This window comes from Rhea pennata, chromosome 19 (assembly GCF_028389875.1).
Source record: "Rhea pennata isolate bPtePen1 chromosome 19, bPtePen1.pri, whole genome shotgun sequence".
NCBI classification, from domain to species: domain Eukaryota; kingdom Metazoa; phylum Chordata; class Aves; order Rheiformes; family Rheidae; genus Rhea; species Rhea pennata.
In genome coordinates this window covers 4,919,352-4,938,141 of record NC_084681.1, presented here as the reverse complement: position 1 = coordinate 4,938,141, position 18,790 = coordinate 4,919,352, and the positions used below count along the sequence as shown (strand labels likewise).

Genomic DNA, 18,790 nt, shown 5'->3' with positions numbered 1-18,790 from the left:
TCTGCTTAATCGGGCTTAGCTTTAATGAAGTGAGAGATGGCCCTGTACTGTATTTATGGTTGTTACTTAATCAAGTTTTTATAGAGCCATTCCTTAATAAGAAATGATTGTTTTAAACCTGCACATTTTCTGGGGCCTTCACTGAGCAAAAATTCTCTCAGGGAGACGTTTATGTATTCTTAATTATTACTGTGTAATAACTGACAGAGCCCAGGGTAGCAGAATTACTAATACATTCAGCCGATGTGCTGAACAGTTGTACTTACATTCTTAACACCTTCCTTGTAATACAATTTTCAACTGTTGTTGCTTAATCTGTTAAACATTTATTTTACATTTTGCTCATCGCAAGCTGTTGAAAATATATCATGTTTGCTGATCATCCCTGAAGTATCAGGATGCCTTTCACAATGTGCCGTAATTCTGCCCGATCAATGTAACAACACAGACACTTTTTACTTGCATCTGTTGGGAAACCATAAAAAATATAATATGCAAGTAGTTATTTTGGTTATGATTGTTGTTTATTCTGCAATGAGCCCTTGACATACAAACATCTCTCTCAAATTAAATCCTCAAAGGAAAAGTAGATTTTAGAAGCATTCTATTTGATATTCTATTTAAAAACACCTTTGAGAATGCGGCAGGGTGCAAGGGAAATCGCAGGACGCCAGGCTAAGGAGTCCTGGCTTTTCCTGTGCGTACCACGCTCCGGCGACAGCCGTGGCGTCAGGCCGGGCTGGAGCTCGGCTCCTCGGCAGGAGTCTCGTAGACGGGTGCTGTGAGTGCCACCCTCTGACGCCGAGTCCTTTCCTGCACGCCCGGAGCAATTACTTCTATTCTACTATTTTATTATTTGTTTTACTATTTCTTTAGTTGTTTTTTTCTTAGCACAGACAGTGCAGTGAACACGGGTCTTGTGAGACGTTGTGAAAAAGGAAGTTACACAACTCCTAAAAAGTGAAGTGAATTTAAGCTACCAAAGTCTGTGCGAGTGTTTCGAGCCCTTGCGCGTTTTGCGTTTCTTTATCGCCTAACTCAAAGGATCGAGGTGAGGGACGCGGCGTGCGCGCTGCTGCGGCCAGAGGAGCCGGTTCACCTTGAGAGGGGCTGGAAACCGAGACCGGTCTGTAGAGATTCCTCCGTCCGCTCGCCTTCCAGGTGTGTGTCTTTGCAGATGCCGTCGTTGTGTCAGGGACGCGCTGCTGGCGCCTCGCTACGGTACGCGCAGACCTCACGCAGGGGAGGCCGCGGGGGCGCCTGGCGCCTGCCCTGCGCTAGGGCCCTGCGAGATTTCCTCCTCCTCCTCCTCCTCCTCCTCGCCGCGCTCTTTCAGAACAGATCTGCCCCTTCCCTAGCTCTGAACGCTGATATATCTGTATTTAGACTCGTTCAGTTTTTAAGCAACGCTTCACGTCGCAAGAAGCCAAAGCGGCCGCGTTTCACCGGCTGTCCCAGGCGATTCGGTGGAAGGCACGAGGCAAAAATACGGAGCTACAGCTGAAAATACGAGCAGAGCATGGAGAGGAAATACGGCACATATGCAAAATTTCATTACGGCAAATTTGGAGGAGAGCAATTTCCCAAAGGAGGAGCAGACTGCAAAAAAAAGGAAAGAAAAGGAAAGAAAAGGGAAGGGGAAGGAAAAGGGAAGGGGAAGGGAAGGGGAAGGGAAGGGGAAGGGGAAGGGAAGGGGAAGGGGAAGGGAAGGGGAAGGGAAGGAAAAGCCGGAGACGAAGGCTGAACCGCGGCCGCCGCGGGCGCCCGACCCTCGCACCCCGCTCTGTGACGTCACAGAGCGCCGCTGCCCAGCGGATACAATGTACCGCGCGTCGCCTGGCAACCGCCGGGCGGGGCGGGGCGGGGCCTGCGCGCTGCCAACTGTTGCCCGCGGCGGAGCGGGGCCGCGCTGCCGCCTGCCGGGGCGGCCCCTCGGCGGGGCGGGGGCGGGGGCGGGGGCAGCACCGCCCGCCTCCCCGCGGCCGCGCCAGGTACCGAGGGCGGGAGAGCCGGCACCGCCGTGCGGGCCGAGGCGCAGGGCAGCCGGGCAGCGGCGGGGTCGCAGGTCGGTGCCCGGGCGGGGGCGGCGGGAGAGAAAGGGCCGGGGCCGAGGGGGGGCCGAGGGGGGGCGGCGGGCGCTGCGGGGCCGCCCCCCACCCCCGGCCGCGCTGCCGCGGCAGCAGCAGGTTGCATAATTGCGCCGGCTGCGGGGGTTTGGGCTGCGCGGGGCGGGGGAAGCATCTCCGTGCCGCCCCGTCGCGGCGTTTGAGTTTCGGTGGGCGCAGAGGGCGCGGGGAAGCGCCGGGAGCGGCACAGGTAGAGCTGAGCTACTTTTATTATTTTTCCCCCCGCTCCTCTTTTTCCGCGTTCCCCGGGGAGGCGGCCTGTGGCCTGCGCTGTGAGGCCGCCGGCGCTGAGGCTCGGGCTGGCCGCGGGCACCGCCCGGGCGCCGCGGAGGTGCGAGCGGCGCGGCGCGGCGCGGGGGGGCGGCGCGGGGCTCCCCGCGCCCGGTGCCGCCGCGTTTGGGCGGCTCTGGCTTGCCGTTGAGTGGTTTGGCTGCCGAGCTGCGGTGGTGAACGCGTTGGCGGGCCCCGGCAGGCTGCAGAGACGGCCGGGAAGAGCCCCTCGCCGCGGGCCGAGGCGACAGGCCTGGTCTGGAGTGGTCTGCGGTGGCCCGAGATGGGGTCGGACCGTCACGCGCTCCCGTGGGGCGGAGGGCAGGTGTCCGGGGCGCAGCTGCCGGGGTGCGAGCGCCGTCCCGCCTCTGGGTGCTGCCCGGCCGCCGCTCTTCGGGGCGGCAGTCGAATGCTGCCGCTTTGGTGGTAGCGGTGATCGCTCGTTCCAACGCGCTTAGGAGGTTAGAGGCCGTTGGGACGTGAGTAACAGCTTCTCTGGAAAGAGCTCGTGTGGTTTTGCTGAATTATTTACTCGCGTTAAGAGTAAATGGGAGAGCACTTCTGACATAGGGTGGTTGTAGCCCCCAAATGTGGGCTTGGTACTGGTGTACAGGCCATTAAATCAGTGTAATTCCTCTGTGCGATAGTAGTCGAGACACCTCTGTGGTTGTTCCTGTCCTGTTGATACCTTATTGTAGCTACAGTCAGCAGAGAGCTGTCTCACTGCTGCCGGCTGGCCGTGCTGAAGGTGGGATTGCTCTCTGCTGTGAGACCTGAACTGGCCTTTGCAAACTGTTCCTTGGCTCTGGGTAAAAAGGAGAACGAAGGGGGAACTTGAGTGTGATGAGAGCGACTCCCTGCCTCTGGCCCTTGGGTTTCTGGGGAGGGGGTACCGCCACTAAGTATTTTTAGGAGCATTGTGTATTATTTGCAGAGCTGGATGAAGGCTATGGAGTTTCTGGTGGCTGTTTGGCAGAGCCTGCACAAATCAAAGAAGCTTGTGCAGTTCCCATTACGAGACATAGTGGCCTCTAAGCAGCGTTAAACCCTCTTTTAATGGGCTCTTTTAACTTTGTTTGAAGAATTATTGCAAACATCAGCGAATATTGGTGAAGCCACCTGACATGCAGATGTTTCTCAGCTGCAGTTGCCTTGTTAGGGCTCTTAGAGCCACAACGGTTGGAGGATCTTAGCCATATGCAAAGGCTTCAAAACAGAACAGTCCCCATGCCAAAGCAGCCCGGGGAGTGCAATAGCTTCGCTTCCGTTACTGATTAACCAGTCCTGCTACATGTGCCTGTGAGCAAACCTTGATCTTAACTCTTTCTGTCTTCCACATGCAGTGTCCTAATGAAATGCTTTCAATGGTTATCAAGCTAATCCTGGGTTGCTGCTGAGTGAGCTCGTCTCTGAACTTCAGTGTTCACAAATGCTTGTGAATGCCATGCTTAGCTAGCTGACCTCTTAAATTCTGAAATGCAGCGTAATAATCTGATTCCTTTTGCGCTTCCCGTAGTTGTTTAGAGTGATGGCTGTAGTGAACATAAGACAGGCTCTGTGAGTGCTTCTTGACAGCCTAAACCAGTGCTTTGACCACTGTGTTGCAGCTAGTAATGCTGATTAATAGCACTGGTCTTTGACTTTGTGCCTTGTTCTCAGTGTGCAAACTAATGTTAGGAATCGTTTCTGCTTGATCCGTGTCTGTTTTGCCTGTATGAGTTCAAGGGGGGAAAAAACCCATGCTTACACATAGCGATATTTTCTTGTATTTTACCATATGAGTGGAAAAAACACAATCTGCTGAATTTGCCAGGGTTTATGATTGCTGAGGTCTTAGTACTTGACACATGACAAATGCAAACTATAGTTTGCTTGGTAGCAAAGCTCATCTACAATGAGATCTTCAGAGCTGCTTCAGTATTTCTGAAACACAAAGTAGGTTAGTTCCAGAGCTCAACCGGTCAGTCCAAATAGAGACAAGCCTAGGAAGTGTTTCCATATGAGCTAAAGCCCCATCCTTAATGTTTTCCCTTGACTTACCAATATAAGCTACCCACCATTGAGCACGGTGGGATTTCTGAGTGTGCAGTGGCAGCCGGGGTGTGACTGCTCCTCCTTGGGTCTGAAACTGTTCCCGTTCCCCAGGCATTCCTCCTCGCTGGCAACTGCAACGTCGTCTAATCGTTTTGGGTGGGAGGGCACCAATATAAATTGTGAGGCAGAAAATCTCAATAAAGTTTCTTTCCCTGTGTTTGCTAGAGGCTAAATTTGTAGTAATATATTAAAGAAATACAAATACTACAGTTTCCAGTTTCTTTGGGGATAAGAACAACATAACTGGGACTCCTGTAAATGATTAAACGTGGGCAGAGCTGTCAGTGCCTAGGACAGTGTGCTTCTCCCCGGTCCGCATGCGGCCCATGCAGGATGGGCTCCTGGGGGGCCTCCCCCCCGGCCCGGCCCGGCCCCCAGCAGCAGTCCGCAGCGGCACTGAGTCGGCTGGGAGCTCTCGACCCCAAAGCCTGCAGCACCCACAGGCGAGTGTGATGCAAGGCTTTTGCTGTTTGCTGTGTACCCAGCTGGGTGACCTTGAGGCTTGTCAAGGAAAGCAAGTTACCGTGTGAGCTCAGCTGTCTCCTGAGCCACAAACTCTAGTTGCAAAGAGTATCCTGCAACTCAGACGTGGTTAATTAAGGACCTGAACTGAGAAGCGGGTGCTAGGACTATGCTTGAATTAAGAGGCTTAAAATAAAAACATGTCTCTCTGAGCAGCTTCCTGTTCTCCTGGTCATGGTCTGGGCATTTAGTTGTAATATTGCTTTGGAATATTTTAATCTCAGCTTAACTCTGACCCTTGGTCTTAAGGCTTGTATATACTGGGGCATCTTTGGGCTGCCTGTTTACTACGAGTTGCAAATCTGCATTTCGGTGCCTGTGCTGTGGCATCTGGCCCCGCGGTTAGCCATATGGTGCCCGGGGCGCAGTGGTCTCAGTAATTTTGTCACCAACTGTTTGTGCCAACGTGACAGTAAATGCTGTAGCTCATCATGTACTAGTGCTAGCTTGACTGGCACTGTTGCTGAGAAGAGGCAGGTTTCAAACAGGCCAGCCTGAGAATTGGTCCCAGAAAATGATCCCTGGTAAATTTATTTTCTGCCCTCTCTTCCTGTTACTGCTGATCTGACTTTAAAAATAGAAAGAAAGAGATTGTTTCATCTCAAGGCTAAGACTTCTCAAGAGGGTAAGTTATGTCACGCTTGTCTGCTGTACAGATCATCTTTTAGGCAAATATCATGAATAGTTTTTTCTTTTTTCCTTCTTTTTAAGTGTATAGCAGCTTTTTTTCAAACCAAGGGCTGCAGTGCCCATGTGCATCTCACAAAAGTGATGCGGAGTTGACCATAGCTGACTTCAACAGTTGCCTGTAACCCCGTCTGCCAGAGCTCCGTGTCTAGCAGCTTGCACAGTCCAAAGCGTTTCACACTGAATGCTGAGAAACATGACCAGAGACTAATTTTTTTTCCCTCTTCAGATAATTAGGTCTCTCTCCCATTCCAGCTGGAGTGGTACCTTAGAGGTTTCTAAGTGACATTTTATGACATCCTCGCAGCATGTCAGTGTGGTGTCACTTAGCACCTTTTTAAAATGTGAAGGAAAATGGAAACAGTTTTGTGGTTCTGGAGCTAAAAGTGCTTTGAGCAGTGTTGGGACGAGGTGGCAAAGGATCAGTGGCTTTTCTTCTGAGCTCTACAACCGATGCACTGGCCCGGTTGCACTGGAAGGGTAGCGAAGGCGCTACCTGGCCCGGCGCTGCGGTGCTTCCCCCTCCTGGAAGAGGATGCTCCCTACGCTGAACCTCCCGTGGTGATTAGTGGCTTATTACAGCCGAACAGTGAGAAGCAGCCCCGGGAGCGATGTGATGCAACTTCAAAGAAATGAGAGACTTTTTCTTCTTTTGCTTTCTTTGGAAGATCAATTAGCTGCCTGCTGAAGCCTCTTAATGCTAAAAGTTTCAGAGCACAAGCAATGACCTGTGTAAAGGAGCGCTTGGATCTAGACCCTGGGCACGATGAGGTCTGGCACGGCTATTAAGGCCGATTAAAGTGACAGGTAGCAGAGTGTAAACACTGCCGGCTCCTGCCGTTCCCGGGCTGGCTGCAGCCTGCTGCCGCTCTCCGCTGCCTTGGAAAAGGCATGTCAGTTTGAACCTCCTCTTCAGAGCACAAAGCAGCCTTTGAAAACCTCTGGGCCTGTCTGCTCGTGTGCTTCAGCATGAACAGCTCGGGAGCTGAAGTCTTACATTCAAAAGCTGTTGTCCTTGAATTTCATGATTTATGAGATACAGGTGTTATCTTAGGTGTGAAACAGTGGCTGGCAGTTTGCTGCCCGGTACTCCTATGCTTGCCCACTGCCTGGGAACTCTTGCCAGCTTTCCTAGATGTTCTGCAGCACTTGATACTGGATTTGGGTCTTAAGAGTAAACTTGCCCATAGGAATTCCATAGGAACTCCTACCCACAGCATTAGTGTGTGAAGTTTTGCCTTAAACTGAGCTTCAGATATTACACTTGAATAGCTAAATAGTTGGAGAAAGCTCTTGCATTGAACAAACTGTAATTTGAGGCCCTAAAATAGCTTTTTGTTAGAACAGCTTAGTAAAATAACCATTGTCTGTGCAGAGATCTTGAACTTCTTGAGAGATTTTAAACTCTCAGCTATTTCAGGAAACTTGCTGTTCCTTTTCATGTTGAAATAGGAGACAACCTGTTTCGACAGCTTCCCTCCTCTTTTCCTCCCCCCTGTGAACCCTCCTGAAAGCTCCTTCCCCCCCCACCCCCTTCCCCACTGCACTTTTGCTGGGAAGAGGCTGGCAGGGGCAGATGTTGGGACCCTGAGCACACCTGCGTCCCACCACTGATGGATCTGGCTTGTCAAATGGGCGCGGGATTGGGGTGTCTCTGGCAAGGGAAGTGCCGCAGCTGGCGAATCTTCAGGCTCGCTCCCAACCCGGGAAAGCCCAGGCGGGTCACTGCCAGCCCGCGGCCACCCAACGCCAGCGCCGTGCCATGCCGCCAGGGCCGGAGCCGCTGCGTGGGACTCGCTCCCTCCTGGCTCGCGTGGCCGTGCCGAGGCAGCCTCCGCTTACTCGCCCATCTCAGCGCGTGAGGCTCCAGCCGCACAACTGCCTCTCGGGGAGTAATGAATTCCCTTCCTGCAGCGAAGTGGCCTTGGAGCGCTGGGCAGCAGGTGTGTCTACAGAGCCAACTGTTGCTGAATATTCAACAGTCGCTACACAAGTGGTTGGCCCATTGCCTGTGAAGCTCTTGAAGATATCTTGAGCATCCGCTTCAATAAAGTGCAAAGCACGTACTGCTACCCGAGCTATCTTGTGTTGGTGGTGCTTTAACATGATATTCTTTTTTTAATGGGAATTTTCAGGATCACAAGCAGCTACTTCATCCTTTTTGACCCAGCCAGCAAAGAGGAGAAGTGTCCAGTAGAACTGGAAACAGTGATTCATGTTCAGGTTGTTGGAGCCTCTTTCTCTTCCTGGTTTAGGATTATGCATGAAATGGGCACTAAAAATAAATGACTCAGGATAGATATGTCTCATAATCTTTCACATCCTGCTGAGACTCAAGAGCTAGCTCCTTTAAGGCTAGCTGAATAATGCTTGTATAATGCCAACCTCTCATTTGGTACATGCAGTACTATGGTTATCTAAACTACCTTTCAATTTCCTCCTCCGTAGTTTTGCATAGAGGGTTTTATGCTGCTTATCTTTTTGGTTGGTTGTAGGGTTTTTTGTTTTGGGGTTTGTTGTGATACCGCCTGAAACTGCGATTGCTCTGAAGTTAAGGTCTAAGTATCTTGTAGCTGCAGTCAGTGATGTATGGATGCTTGTGTGTTGTTTAGCTGTGATGTACCTCACTTCTGACTTCTTGTAGTAGCTTTTTTAACCTGCATTATCTCTTTTTAAGGGACTTTGTTTTCTTTTTCTGGCTATTTAGGCCATAGAAGGGAATGTGCAGTTGTGACTTGCACTGAAGATGTAGCTTTGCTGAGGGAGCTGGCGAGACCCTGGGCACTTGGAGCATGCAGAACCAGTGGATGCGGCTGCTGGAGCTGAGCCCTCCTGGTGGGACTGCCCTTCCCGTGCTCGTGCTTTGAGAGGGCTGAGCATGTGTCCGAGCGAGGGTCTTCGGCGTGCAATTTGACTGCCCGGTGCTTGGGCGGCTGAGACAGGCTCCCCAAACGCACAGCACGTTCGCACCGCTCTCTGGGGCAGACGCCGCACCTGCAGAGAAGGGGGGCCGGCAGCCCGGGATGCGGCGTGCCGAAGTCTGCCCTCCCGCAGAGAGAGGCCTGGAAGTGGCTGGGGAGAACGTCCCTCCTCTCCTGCTTGAGGAGCAAGAGCCGGCTGAGCTCCTCCTTCTGCCCCATCCCTGCCAGGCCATGGCTCCCCACAGCATGAGGGAGGACCAGCTTCCAGGGGACGCCAAGGCTCGCAGTGAAGCAGGTGTTCAGGCATGTGATGGGTCACTGCCCCAGAGAACTCATCTTTTTTATTTTTATTTATTTGTTTATTTTTTACACGGGGCTTGGAAGTGGAAGTTTAGGAGCAGAGTAATAATTGCACTTCAAAAGGAGACTCTGGTGCTAACCAGCATGGGTACAGTGCCTTCTGCGTTGCAACTGTAAATCGGTGCTCTACAAAGTAAGTATGAGAAGGCTAGGTAGCCAAAAAGTGGTAGGAGAGACAGGTGAGCCATTGCCTTTAGAGATGACAATGCAAATTTAATTGCTAATAGACTTTTCTTTTTAAAGAACCTCTAGGCTGCTATTATTAGAAAAAACAGATGTGAGATGTTGCCTACAGGGAGCAAAAAAGGAGTCTTTCATGCTCTCCTTGGCCTTTACTTTCTTGTGTTAATTTGTTTAATGCCAGTGAGATTTGGCTGCTGTAAAGGCTTGCTTAAGCACAGACTTCTCTGAGGCCTCCAGAAAAGCTGTGCTGATTGGGAGCTAGGGCTGGACAGGAGCTGTTTCTTCTTTTCCCTGCTTGACTTGTGGACTTGTATCTTGGGGATCTGCTGCCTGCTCAGCTGAATCAGACTTTACCAGCTAGTGCATTTCTATAGTGGCAGTCAGGGCTTAATTGCATTAAACTTCTCAGATCTCTGCTCCAAGTATATACCTAAAGATACAGGCACTGCTGTTGAAGCTGTCCTTTTGACTGCTTGGGTATTCAGCAGTTAAATAGGTTTCGGGGGAGCAGTGGTTCTTTTGAATTCCTTAACCCTCAGTGTACAGGGAATTTGCACAATCATGAAGTGCAGGTCTCACCTCCCATTTATTAGTAGCAACTGCTGTAAATCTTAAAAAGCTGCAGCTTCTGGCTTCATACTAAGGTGAAAAAACTACTAAGAAAAACTACTGTCCTCAGCATAGGACATCAGTTCTTGTAAAAGGGGATCTTGTCCTCTGGGGCTCTAGCAAAGCTGTGTCTGCTGACTCCAAGCTGGAGCTAGTTGTGTGGTGGAGGTGTCAGGGGAAGACTTGAAGCCACACTGCGTGCTGAAAGCAGAGTTTACTTCCCGCAAGCATGCTCCCGTGACCAAGAACCAGCAGGGTGACAACTGGGCCTCAATGTGAGATATTTCCATGAATGAAATGCTTCGATGCGGTGCCAGTAAGCTAAACCTTAAATGCATGATTGTCTTTCTGGCAATAGTTCTATTGTAAAAGCGCAGGTGGAGGTAGCCGGTGAGGCTGGGAGTGGAGATGTGAGTCACTGCAATTGCAGTGACTCACTATAGTTGTGAGTTCCCTGGGTCGCACTGGATGGGAACTGCAACGTTGTGTTGCCATTTATCAAACAGAGGGCAGAGAATAAGATCTTGGGCTTTATATTTTTCAGTTAAGAATTTTTTTGTCCCCCAAGGACAAGAAAATAGAAAACAACTTGTCTTGGCTATTATAAATCTTCATGGGAAAAAGAAGGGGGGGACCAGCAGCAACAACGAAGTGCTGCAGCGCTAAGAATGACATCTTAGTTTAGTTAATGCTTAATCAAGACATGTGGTTCCAGGAAGTGGGAATAGATGGCTTTGGGTTTTTTTTCTGCTCTTATATCTTTGGTTGTCACCAAGACCTACCATAAATGTTTTAACACCCGCCAACTTTTTTTTCCTCTCCATATAGATTTTACACGCACATGCACAGCCTCAAAAGATTGAGGAAACTAATACTTGGCTGGCTTTTATGTAATCTGTAGTATTAACATATAAAGTAACTCAGAGTTAGTCTTACGATTAGGTTCTTGCAAAAGATGCTCCTCTTTATATTAAAAACCCCTGAAGATATTTATTACTCCCACTGCATTTAGAGAGTAAATTAGGGCAAAACTGACTGATATTTATTACTCCCACTGCATTTAGAGAGTAAATTAGGGCAAAACTGACTGCATTTTATAATTGGGTCTTGTGTCCCTCTCCTATGGAAGAGACAGTAAGTCAGAGAGAAGCAGTATTCAAGGCCTTATGGGAGGAGCAAGGTACCTTAGAGGCTTGCACGATCTGGCCTTTGTAAAATGGATCAGGCTTCTTGTTTTGACTTGTATTTCACATTAGTCATGTTTATCTGGACATCCAGAGAACTAGTTATTGCTGCTCTTGTTTTCTCTCAGCTGCCTTGGAGGTTGATCTGAATTGCCTCTCAATTTTTATTTTTCAGGGCAGGGAAATCCAGAACTGTGCCTACTTGGACAACGAAAGGGCCTACAGCGAGTCGGAGCTCTTTACTGATGAAGACGTGATGACTCTAGCACAGCAAGAACTTCACCATGAGTCTGACATGGACAGTGCTATTGAGAGTGCTCAGAGCTCGGAGGCCTCCGACGTATGTCGGAGTGAGGAGAAGGATGGCATGCTTAGTGGCCTCTTCCTGCCTGATGACAAGTGAGTGGTGGTTTTGCCCTTTGGAGGCCCTATTTTGAATATGCCTCAAAGGAGGAGGGAGGAAGGAGCCTTTATTTGGCTAATTCCTCCCGTGGGAGGGCCTGAGGATGGCTGAAGGATTGGAAAAAAAAAATGCCTATTTAAAATGTAAGAGAGATGGATGTCCAGGTCCTGTAAGTGGCTTAGTCTCAGTCCTAACTCCTCCTGGCCTGTTTGGTGAGCACCCATGGGACTTGCATGTTATGTGTTAAAATGAAAATGTTGGGCTGTCCTTCCCCAAATGGATCACTTTATTGGCACCACCCTGAATTTAGGGACTTCTGTGTTCCTGAGCCCTTTATATGCTGGGATTAAAATATGAATCTCCTGCAAAGCAATACAATGTGGGGAACGTTGCTTTAGCCTTTTGTTCATTAAGTTATCTGAAGATGGACTCTGCTGATGTGTTTTGCCTACTCCATGTGCCAAGTTAATTCTGTATGTTTCTAATTTTCCATGACCTTTAGTGTGCAGCAGTAACTTGTGCTTAACACAGGGTGTCATGGCATGTGTGTGTATAACCCTGGCTTGCTATTAACACAAGAATGTCTCTGTAACCCTAACTTTACTCTTCATGCAGTACGGGGATGGAGGGGGCATAGTACTGGTAAAAGCTAACTGAGTGGAAGGGGCCAACTTGATCTAATCCTACTTTGAACTGAGTTAATGCTGTACCACAGGACAGAGCTCAGCTGGGCCTGCTCCCTAGGCCTCTGCCCTGTCTTCCCTGTTTCTAACTTCTCATCTTGGTTTGTACCTCTTGAGCTTCTTTCTCTTGCAAAGACCAGCCTCCTTCCCTCTCCTGGCCTCATTGGGCCTCTGCCTGGTTCCCAGCCTGCTCCCAAATTTCTTGGCCAACTGAGCTTTGGCCTTCTTATCCCACCAGCTATCCCAGAGACTTTATCAAGCTAATTCTGGTTTTTGCCAGCTCTTCATCAAATTTGTCTCCTTGCCCTGCCATTCCTGGTTTCTCTAAGCATCCATCCCTGCAATGACTGACTTTCACTATCGTTGCTTTTGAAATGGACATCTTTCCTCCAGCCTGAGCAATTCATGCCCTTGGCAGATGAGGGAGGACACCATGTGTCCTGTACCCTCCATAGAGGGGGCCAAGGGCTGCTAGGAGCTCTTAAGTATAGAGCAAATCTTACTTTATTCTCTGACACCTACTTAATTTTCTCTCTCTAGAGAGCTGTTTGGGAAGCTTCATATATTTGTGTTAGAAGAGATAATACAGACTTCAACCTTGGCCAAACCAGGACACTCACTTCTCTAAGAAGTGGGTGGGTTGTATACTAGACCCGTATCAGCCCTCTACAAACTCATACTCTCAAGAACAGGAAATAGATTTTTTTTTTTTTAAACTAATCTAAGCTTCCTTCAAAAAGTGTTAGAATGGGAGTAACAACTGCTTTTAGCAACTGCCTTGAAAATAACTGAGTAATTTCTAGAAAGTTTCCAGCTTGAGGCTGGTTGTGAGTTCAGGATCTATCTTGAAACATGGGCTGTTTCAACCTAAGCACTTTAAAGTTTGGGAGAGCTTATGACTGACCACAGATCAAAAGTTCTGAGGAACACTACCGGGTGGGTCCAGCAACGGTGATTATTTGCAGTGTAGCTGTCATAAGAAAACATGTCTTTGGCTGAACAATTTAGCGAGGTAATACATGAGATAGTGAACTGCTGAGCCCCAGCCTGTTGGCAAGCAGTGCTGTTCCCAGGCTACACAGAATGTGGGTTTTATTGGCTGTATATATTATCACCCCAACTGAGGACTGATCATTAGCCTCTCTCCCTTGTGGGAGTGTTGTGAGGAGTTGCTGCTTAAATTGGCTTTGTGTGACAGTATTGAGATGAACATAGCAGTTGCAGTTACATAGATCATAGGCACCCAAATCTTCATCAGTGCATTGTATGCCTGTGGCACAGCAGCTCTTCTGTGAATAGGTGTTCTGTGATACGTTTAGCTTCTCACTAATCCATCTCCCAGCCAGGGAGCCTTATTAGATAAGTTTGATCTATTTCTAGTATGAGCATTGCTATCTTCATCCTTTAATAATGTGCCAGGCTTGACTTTCCCTGTTTTTTTTTTTCATGTGAATTAGATAAATGAATTGCAGGTTATAAATGGATCTCATCAAAACAGAAGAAACAAAAAAGCATACATCTGCAGTGTTGGCAGGTTTCATCCTCTACTAATTGCTTTGGAGGGAAAGGATATGCAAATAATGCTTGTGCCATCCACCAAAGGAACACTACTGCATCTTTTGTTTACAGCTCCCAAGTGTAGTGTTACAGGAAGAAGAAGGATCTCTCCATCTGGAAAGCATAGGTAGACTCGGAAAAGAAGCCTAAAACACGTTGCTGAGCCATTGAAGAACTACGTCAACTGCAAGCTTATGCTTCACAGCTCAGCAAGTGGAGTAGAAGATTAAAAAGCACAGTGCACTGACGCAGAGGGAGTGGGAAAGTTAACTCAGTCTGCACAGAGTTTTAGCAGATCGGAGTCCACTGCCTTGTTTGTATCATCAAACTACACTGGCAGCCTGCTTGCTGCTTTCTGGGACTGCCTAGCCCTGCTCATCTCCTCACCTGAATGTCCCCTTGCACTCCAAGGGCACAGTCCTGCCTGTTCGCACTTTCTCTAGGTGTTCTTGTGGTGGTAAAGTGGCGTTTTCTGTGGCCCATATCTATTCTGAAAGACTCCTTTTTGTCATGATGGAAGAAAGAACAGGGACTCAGCCTTGGTTAGGTCGCATCTACAGTGATTCTCATTTCCAGCTCATCTGGCACAGGGTGAGCTGAAGTTTGGTACTAGCCACACAAAAAGAGTGGCTGGAGCTCACAGGATGGAGGGAGAGGGTTACTGGGAAACTCAGACTGCAGAACACGGTGACTGCCTCAGTCTTATACATGTCTCTCAATGCCCCATGCATTTTGGAGATATCTGCATGGTTCCTGTGTTCTGCACAAAAGTCCTATAAGCAGCAGTATTCCACGCTGTGTGGAAATGATGACTGAGATGCGCTGCTCAAAGTGGGATCATTTGTGTTGATCCAAACCTGTCTTGCAGGTACTTTGCTCATAGGTTCTCATACTCTTGTCTTTCAAAGTACTATATCAAACACATCAGATAAGCTTATCACTTGAGGGTTTGGTTTTTTTTTTTTTTTTTTTTTTTGCACAAAGTGGGTTACAACTTCAAACGAGGGGTTGAGCAGAAAAGGTGGAAGATCCCATGTGAGGTGAGATGCTATTAAAGTTGGCCTTCCAGATGTTTCGACCTCTTGTTTCAGGTTAAGCCCTCACAACCCTTCTGCAGCATCTGACCTCTCCACCTATTCCACCGCCTCTCTGATCAGTAATGAAGAACAGTTTGAAGACTATGGGGAAGGAGATGATGTGGATTTTACTCCCAGTAGCCCATGCCCTGATGATGAGACCAGAACCAACGCCTACTCTGACCTTGGCTCATCTGTATCTTCCAGGTTGCTCCTTATTCATTAACAGACATTTTTCTTTCCACTTTTTTTGTTCTTCTCTGAGCATGAGTGCCCATCCTAGAAATTCCGCTGGTTACCTAGCCTCATCTTAAAAGCAAAATATTTGCAGTTCACATTTTGCACTGTTAGACAGACTACATCTAATAATCAAGGATATCACAAACATTTTTTTGATAGCTAGCTACGGGTTCCATTGAAATAACCAGGCTGTTTTGCTTGTAGATATTTCTTTTGCAAACAGTAGGTTTCACAGTTGGGGGCTAATACTAGAAATCATCTGCTGAAAGTAGGAAACTAGCTTAACACCTATGCGCTAGCCCTGGTGCGGTGCAGGAGAAGACCTGCAAGAAGGCTATTTCTCTTTAGTGTTCTAATACTGCAAATCTTAAGCAGTAACCTGTATGACGAGGTGCTGCATATGGACAAGGATATGTGCAGAACAACAATCCATATTGACCTCGAGCATCTTGGAGAACATAAGCAAGGGGCTGCTCTCTGTTGGGAGCTGGAAATGTCACTGCAGTCTACCAGTTCCCTGGATGTGACCTCACTCTCTGTAACTCTTACCTTGTCACAAAATCAGTTACTGATTTGAAGCCCTTCCCTGAGAAGAGGATGGATGAGCAGGGTTGGGGAAGAGCTGAGCATGAAGGTGCTTTAGGATTTGTCTGCTTGGATCAGTAGCATGTTAAGGTCATTGTTAGCGCAGGATAAGCTCACTGCATCTCTGTTCCGCATGCAACCCCCATGTGCCACCCTGTATTTCAAGCACTCCTGCAATCCTTCCTTGCCAACTCCATCTGCATGCAGAACCATTACCCCTCTCTGCTGCCCTCTCATGATGGTGGCTTGTGTCCTTCATCTTCTATCTCCCTAGGGCTATGCAGGCCTTTCCATTCCCATTCCTGGGGATCTGTGTACTCCATGCCATACTGCTCTTTTATTTTGGTTTATTTTTGCTTTATCATGCCAAGAGCTGCTCTTATCTACTCTTTAGACCTATGTCCACTTCTACATTCCTCTTCGTTCCAGGGTTCTCTCCACCCTCGTATCTGAGGGGAGTTTGTGTCACTTTTTCCTGCTAGACTGCTCTATTTTTCTTCATCTTCCTGTCTTTCTCTTAAAGGAAATTACTCCTTCAGGTTGCATGCCAGGCTGTGGTGGAAAGATGGGCAAGATAAGAGGGAGTGACACTGCTGAGGTGAAACATGCTAATGAAGCAGCTCCTACATGCATCGCATGGACTGTGTATCTTGTGCTCTTCTTCCAGTCCCCCAAATTTCCCCCCCCCCCAATGATACCACAATACTTTTCTGTAAAAGCCCAGCTGAGGCAGGTAGACTTGCCCTAGGCATTCCCAGTCATCACCTCTGAGGTAGATGAACCATGGTGAGAGGTGGCATGTTCCTCCAGTCTCTTGCCTGTGACTATGACACACAGTCAAGAGGAAAACCTGATGCGAGTTGGTTACTATAGCCAGTAACACGTCTCCTTTCCTGCAAACAGTGCTGGCCAAACACCCCGAAAAATGAGGCATGTTTATAACAGCGAGTTACTGGATGTTTACTGTACACAGTGCTGCAAAAAGATAAATCTACTCAACGATTTGGAAGCCAGGCTGAAAAACTTGAAAGCAAACAGGTAAGCAGCCTATTGCACTGCGTTCAGCAGTCCTCCCCCTAGAAATGGGACTAACTAGTGGCAGGAGGAGAGGCGGAAAGTGCCCTCTTCTGTGTGCCGTCCTGTCTGTCTTGCACGCGTTGTCATTCTTGCAAAGCAGTAAGAAATTTGGATCTTGACATCAAGCCTGAAGCAAAGTGCTGTTCCTTGTTAGCTAATAAGTATTTCTCTGACTTGGGTTTATTAATGCTGTCTGTGCCTTAAATATTTTAACCAATGAGCTCTTTGATTGCTGGATGGGAATGCTGTGCCCAGGAATTCTTCCCAGGAAGTGGGATCTGCTGTGCTCTTAATGCAGATCTGTGGCTAGTTACTGTTTCCTGTGGTTAGGAAAGAGTGATCTGGCTTATGTGTGTAGCCTTAGCCAATGTGTATAACCTTATCTACGCCACCCATAAAAGCCATGGGTCGGCAGAGGTACTTCATTCCGGTGAGATCCCTTTCTCCTAAAGGGAATTTGGCAAAATAATGAAACCTGGAACTAGGGCAGAAATGACTTTTGGGGATTCTTAGCAATATTCAGTTTTTTCATTACATTTCTATCCCCCATTACTCCAACTCCTTCTAAACTGTAGAGAGTACTCAGAAAGAATCCGGTGCTTCCAATAAAATCACTATCTAGGGTTTTCTCAAGGAAATCATTTGCTGGGTTTCTAGCTCCCCCTAGAAACCGCGTGTAAACCCGGCCTGTCTGCGTAATCCCTGGCACAGCACAGTGCACCACCTCCTCTCTCTTGGTGACACAGCAGCATAGGACCTGCCGTGAGCAAGCCCCTCGTTTCTCCTGCCGTAGCAAGGAGCCTGGTAAAACCCAGACCAAAACTGGCGCTAAGTCTTTGGTAATTTTGTGACAGAGACTCTTTTTACTTTTTACGGAGAGCAGTGCTCTCGCAGAGCTGCGTGTCTGTGTGCGCTTGGAGAGATGACATCCTCCTGCCCAAGAGATGAAAAGCAAACTAAACCCCTCCTGTTTCAAATCTGATTCTAGTGCTTTTGTCTGAATTTCATCCCTCCTTTGGATAATACAGTCTTTGGCGGAGAAACAAAGCGCTAAAATGGAAAGCATCTCTGTTCCTGTGGTGAATTGCGAAGGATTATGGGGAAGGATAAACTTCCTGTTTATAAAAATAATCTAAAACCTGGGAATCCAGAATAAACCATCCATCACTAACTTAATGTCCCTTTGTGACATTTCTAATGTTTGTTTCACTCTGATTCATGTTGACAAATCTCTGCTAAATATACCAGTGTTCCTAAATCCACTTGTTAATGATCACAGTAATATTGTGGCTCCACCCATCCTCACATTTTTATTAACTCCATAGTTTTTATTAAGTTATCCAAGAATATTGTTCACAGAATCATTTTTTTTTTACTTCACTAAGAAGTTTGTTTCATTGTGTGATTCGGCTGCAGATTAAAATGAAATTGAATCTAGCATTGATCAAATAAGTGTTTAATTCCTCTATCATTCCTTCTTTATCTATGTAGCCCTAACAGAAAAATATCAAGTACAGCTTTTGGAAGGTAAGAGTCGTAACTTTCTGTTCTGAATACTTGGGGTATGAGCTATAACTATCCCATACCTGGAGGTGGGAGGAGAGAGGAAGAGTAAGGTTAGGAAAACAGAAATCTGCAAACCTGAATTTCCAAGGGAGGGGGTCTGTACTGAGGTAGGGATGCTACAGAACGTCATTGCGAGTCTTGGGACAGGCCCCTGAACTGGAAAGGGCAGCTGTGTTAAGAGAAGAGTTGCTTCCTTGTCAGTCGACTTTCTTAAACTGCTGTTCTGTCAGTGCACGTATCGCTCCTCTCGGTCTCATAGCTTGGGCTTTTTTTTTTTTTTTTTTTTTGCATTTCAGCAGCAACAGCAAAGGAAAGCAAGAGCATCCCTTTATAAAAGAATGGTTGTACAAAACTATAATCTTCTTTTGACTGAGTAAAGCAGCCCTAAGCTGGGGAGGGCTGTAAGTTTCAAAGCTGTTTTAGATATCTCCAGTCTTGCGTATTGCAGTGGGAGCTGCTTGAGATTTCTTTTTCTCTATTTAAAGAAAGCTCCTGATGTATTCAATTTTCTAGCTTAACTGTACCAGCCAGCACAATGTGGTGATCTTATCTTAAATTTCTAATACAGCAAATACAACTTGGTACATTGTGTGAATAAAGTTAAGTAGTTCTTAAAACATGCTAATGCTGGTGACAAATTTTGTCAA

The 18,790-nt window shown here is 47.8% G+C and overlaps 1 protein-coding gene across 4 annotated transcripts in view; it reads left to right on the top strand.

The window, feature by feature from the left end:
* RAB11FIP4 (RAB11 family interacting protein 4) overlaps positions 1-18,790 on the top strand; it is a 118,145-nt gene that overhangs the window by 91,890 nt on the left and 7,465 nt on the right. Inside the window, exons 1-5 of one of the 4 annotated variants that reach the window (XM_062591531.1) lie at positions 1,965-2,065; positions 11,132-11,355; positions 14,691-14,882; positions 16,404-16,538; positions 18,069-18,104. In XM_062591531.1, the coding sequence (XP_062447515.1) occupies positions 11,213-11,355; positions 14,691-14,882; positions 16,404-16,538; positions 18,069-18,104 (506 nt within the window). In that variant the 5' untranslated portion in view covers positions 1,965-2,065; positions 11,132-11,212. Of the gene's footprint in view, positions 1-1,964; positions 2,066-11,131; positions 11,356-14,690; positions 14,883-16,403; positions 16,539-18,068; positions 18,105-18,790 lie in introns of those variants that run through there. The other 3 variants (XM_062591528.1, XM_062591530.1, XM_062591529.1) reach the window with 3 other exon arrangements.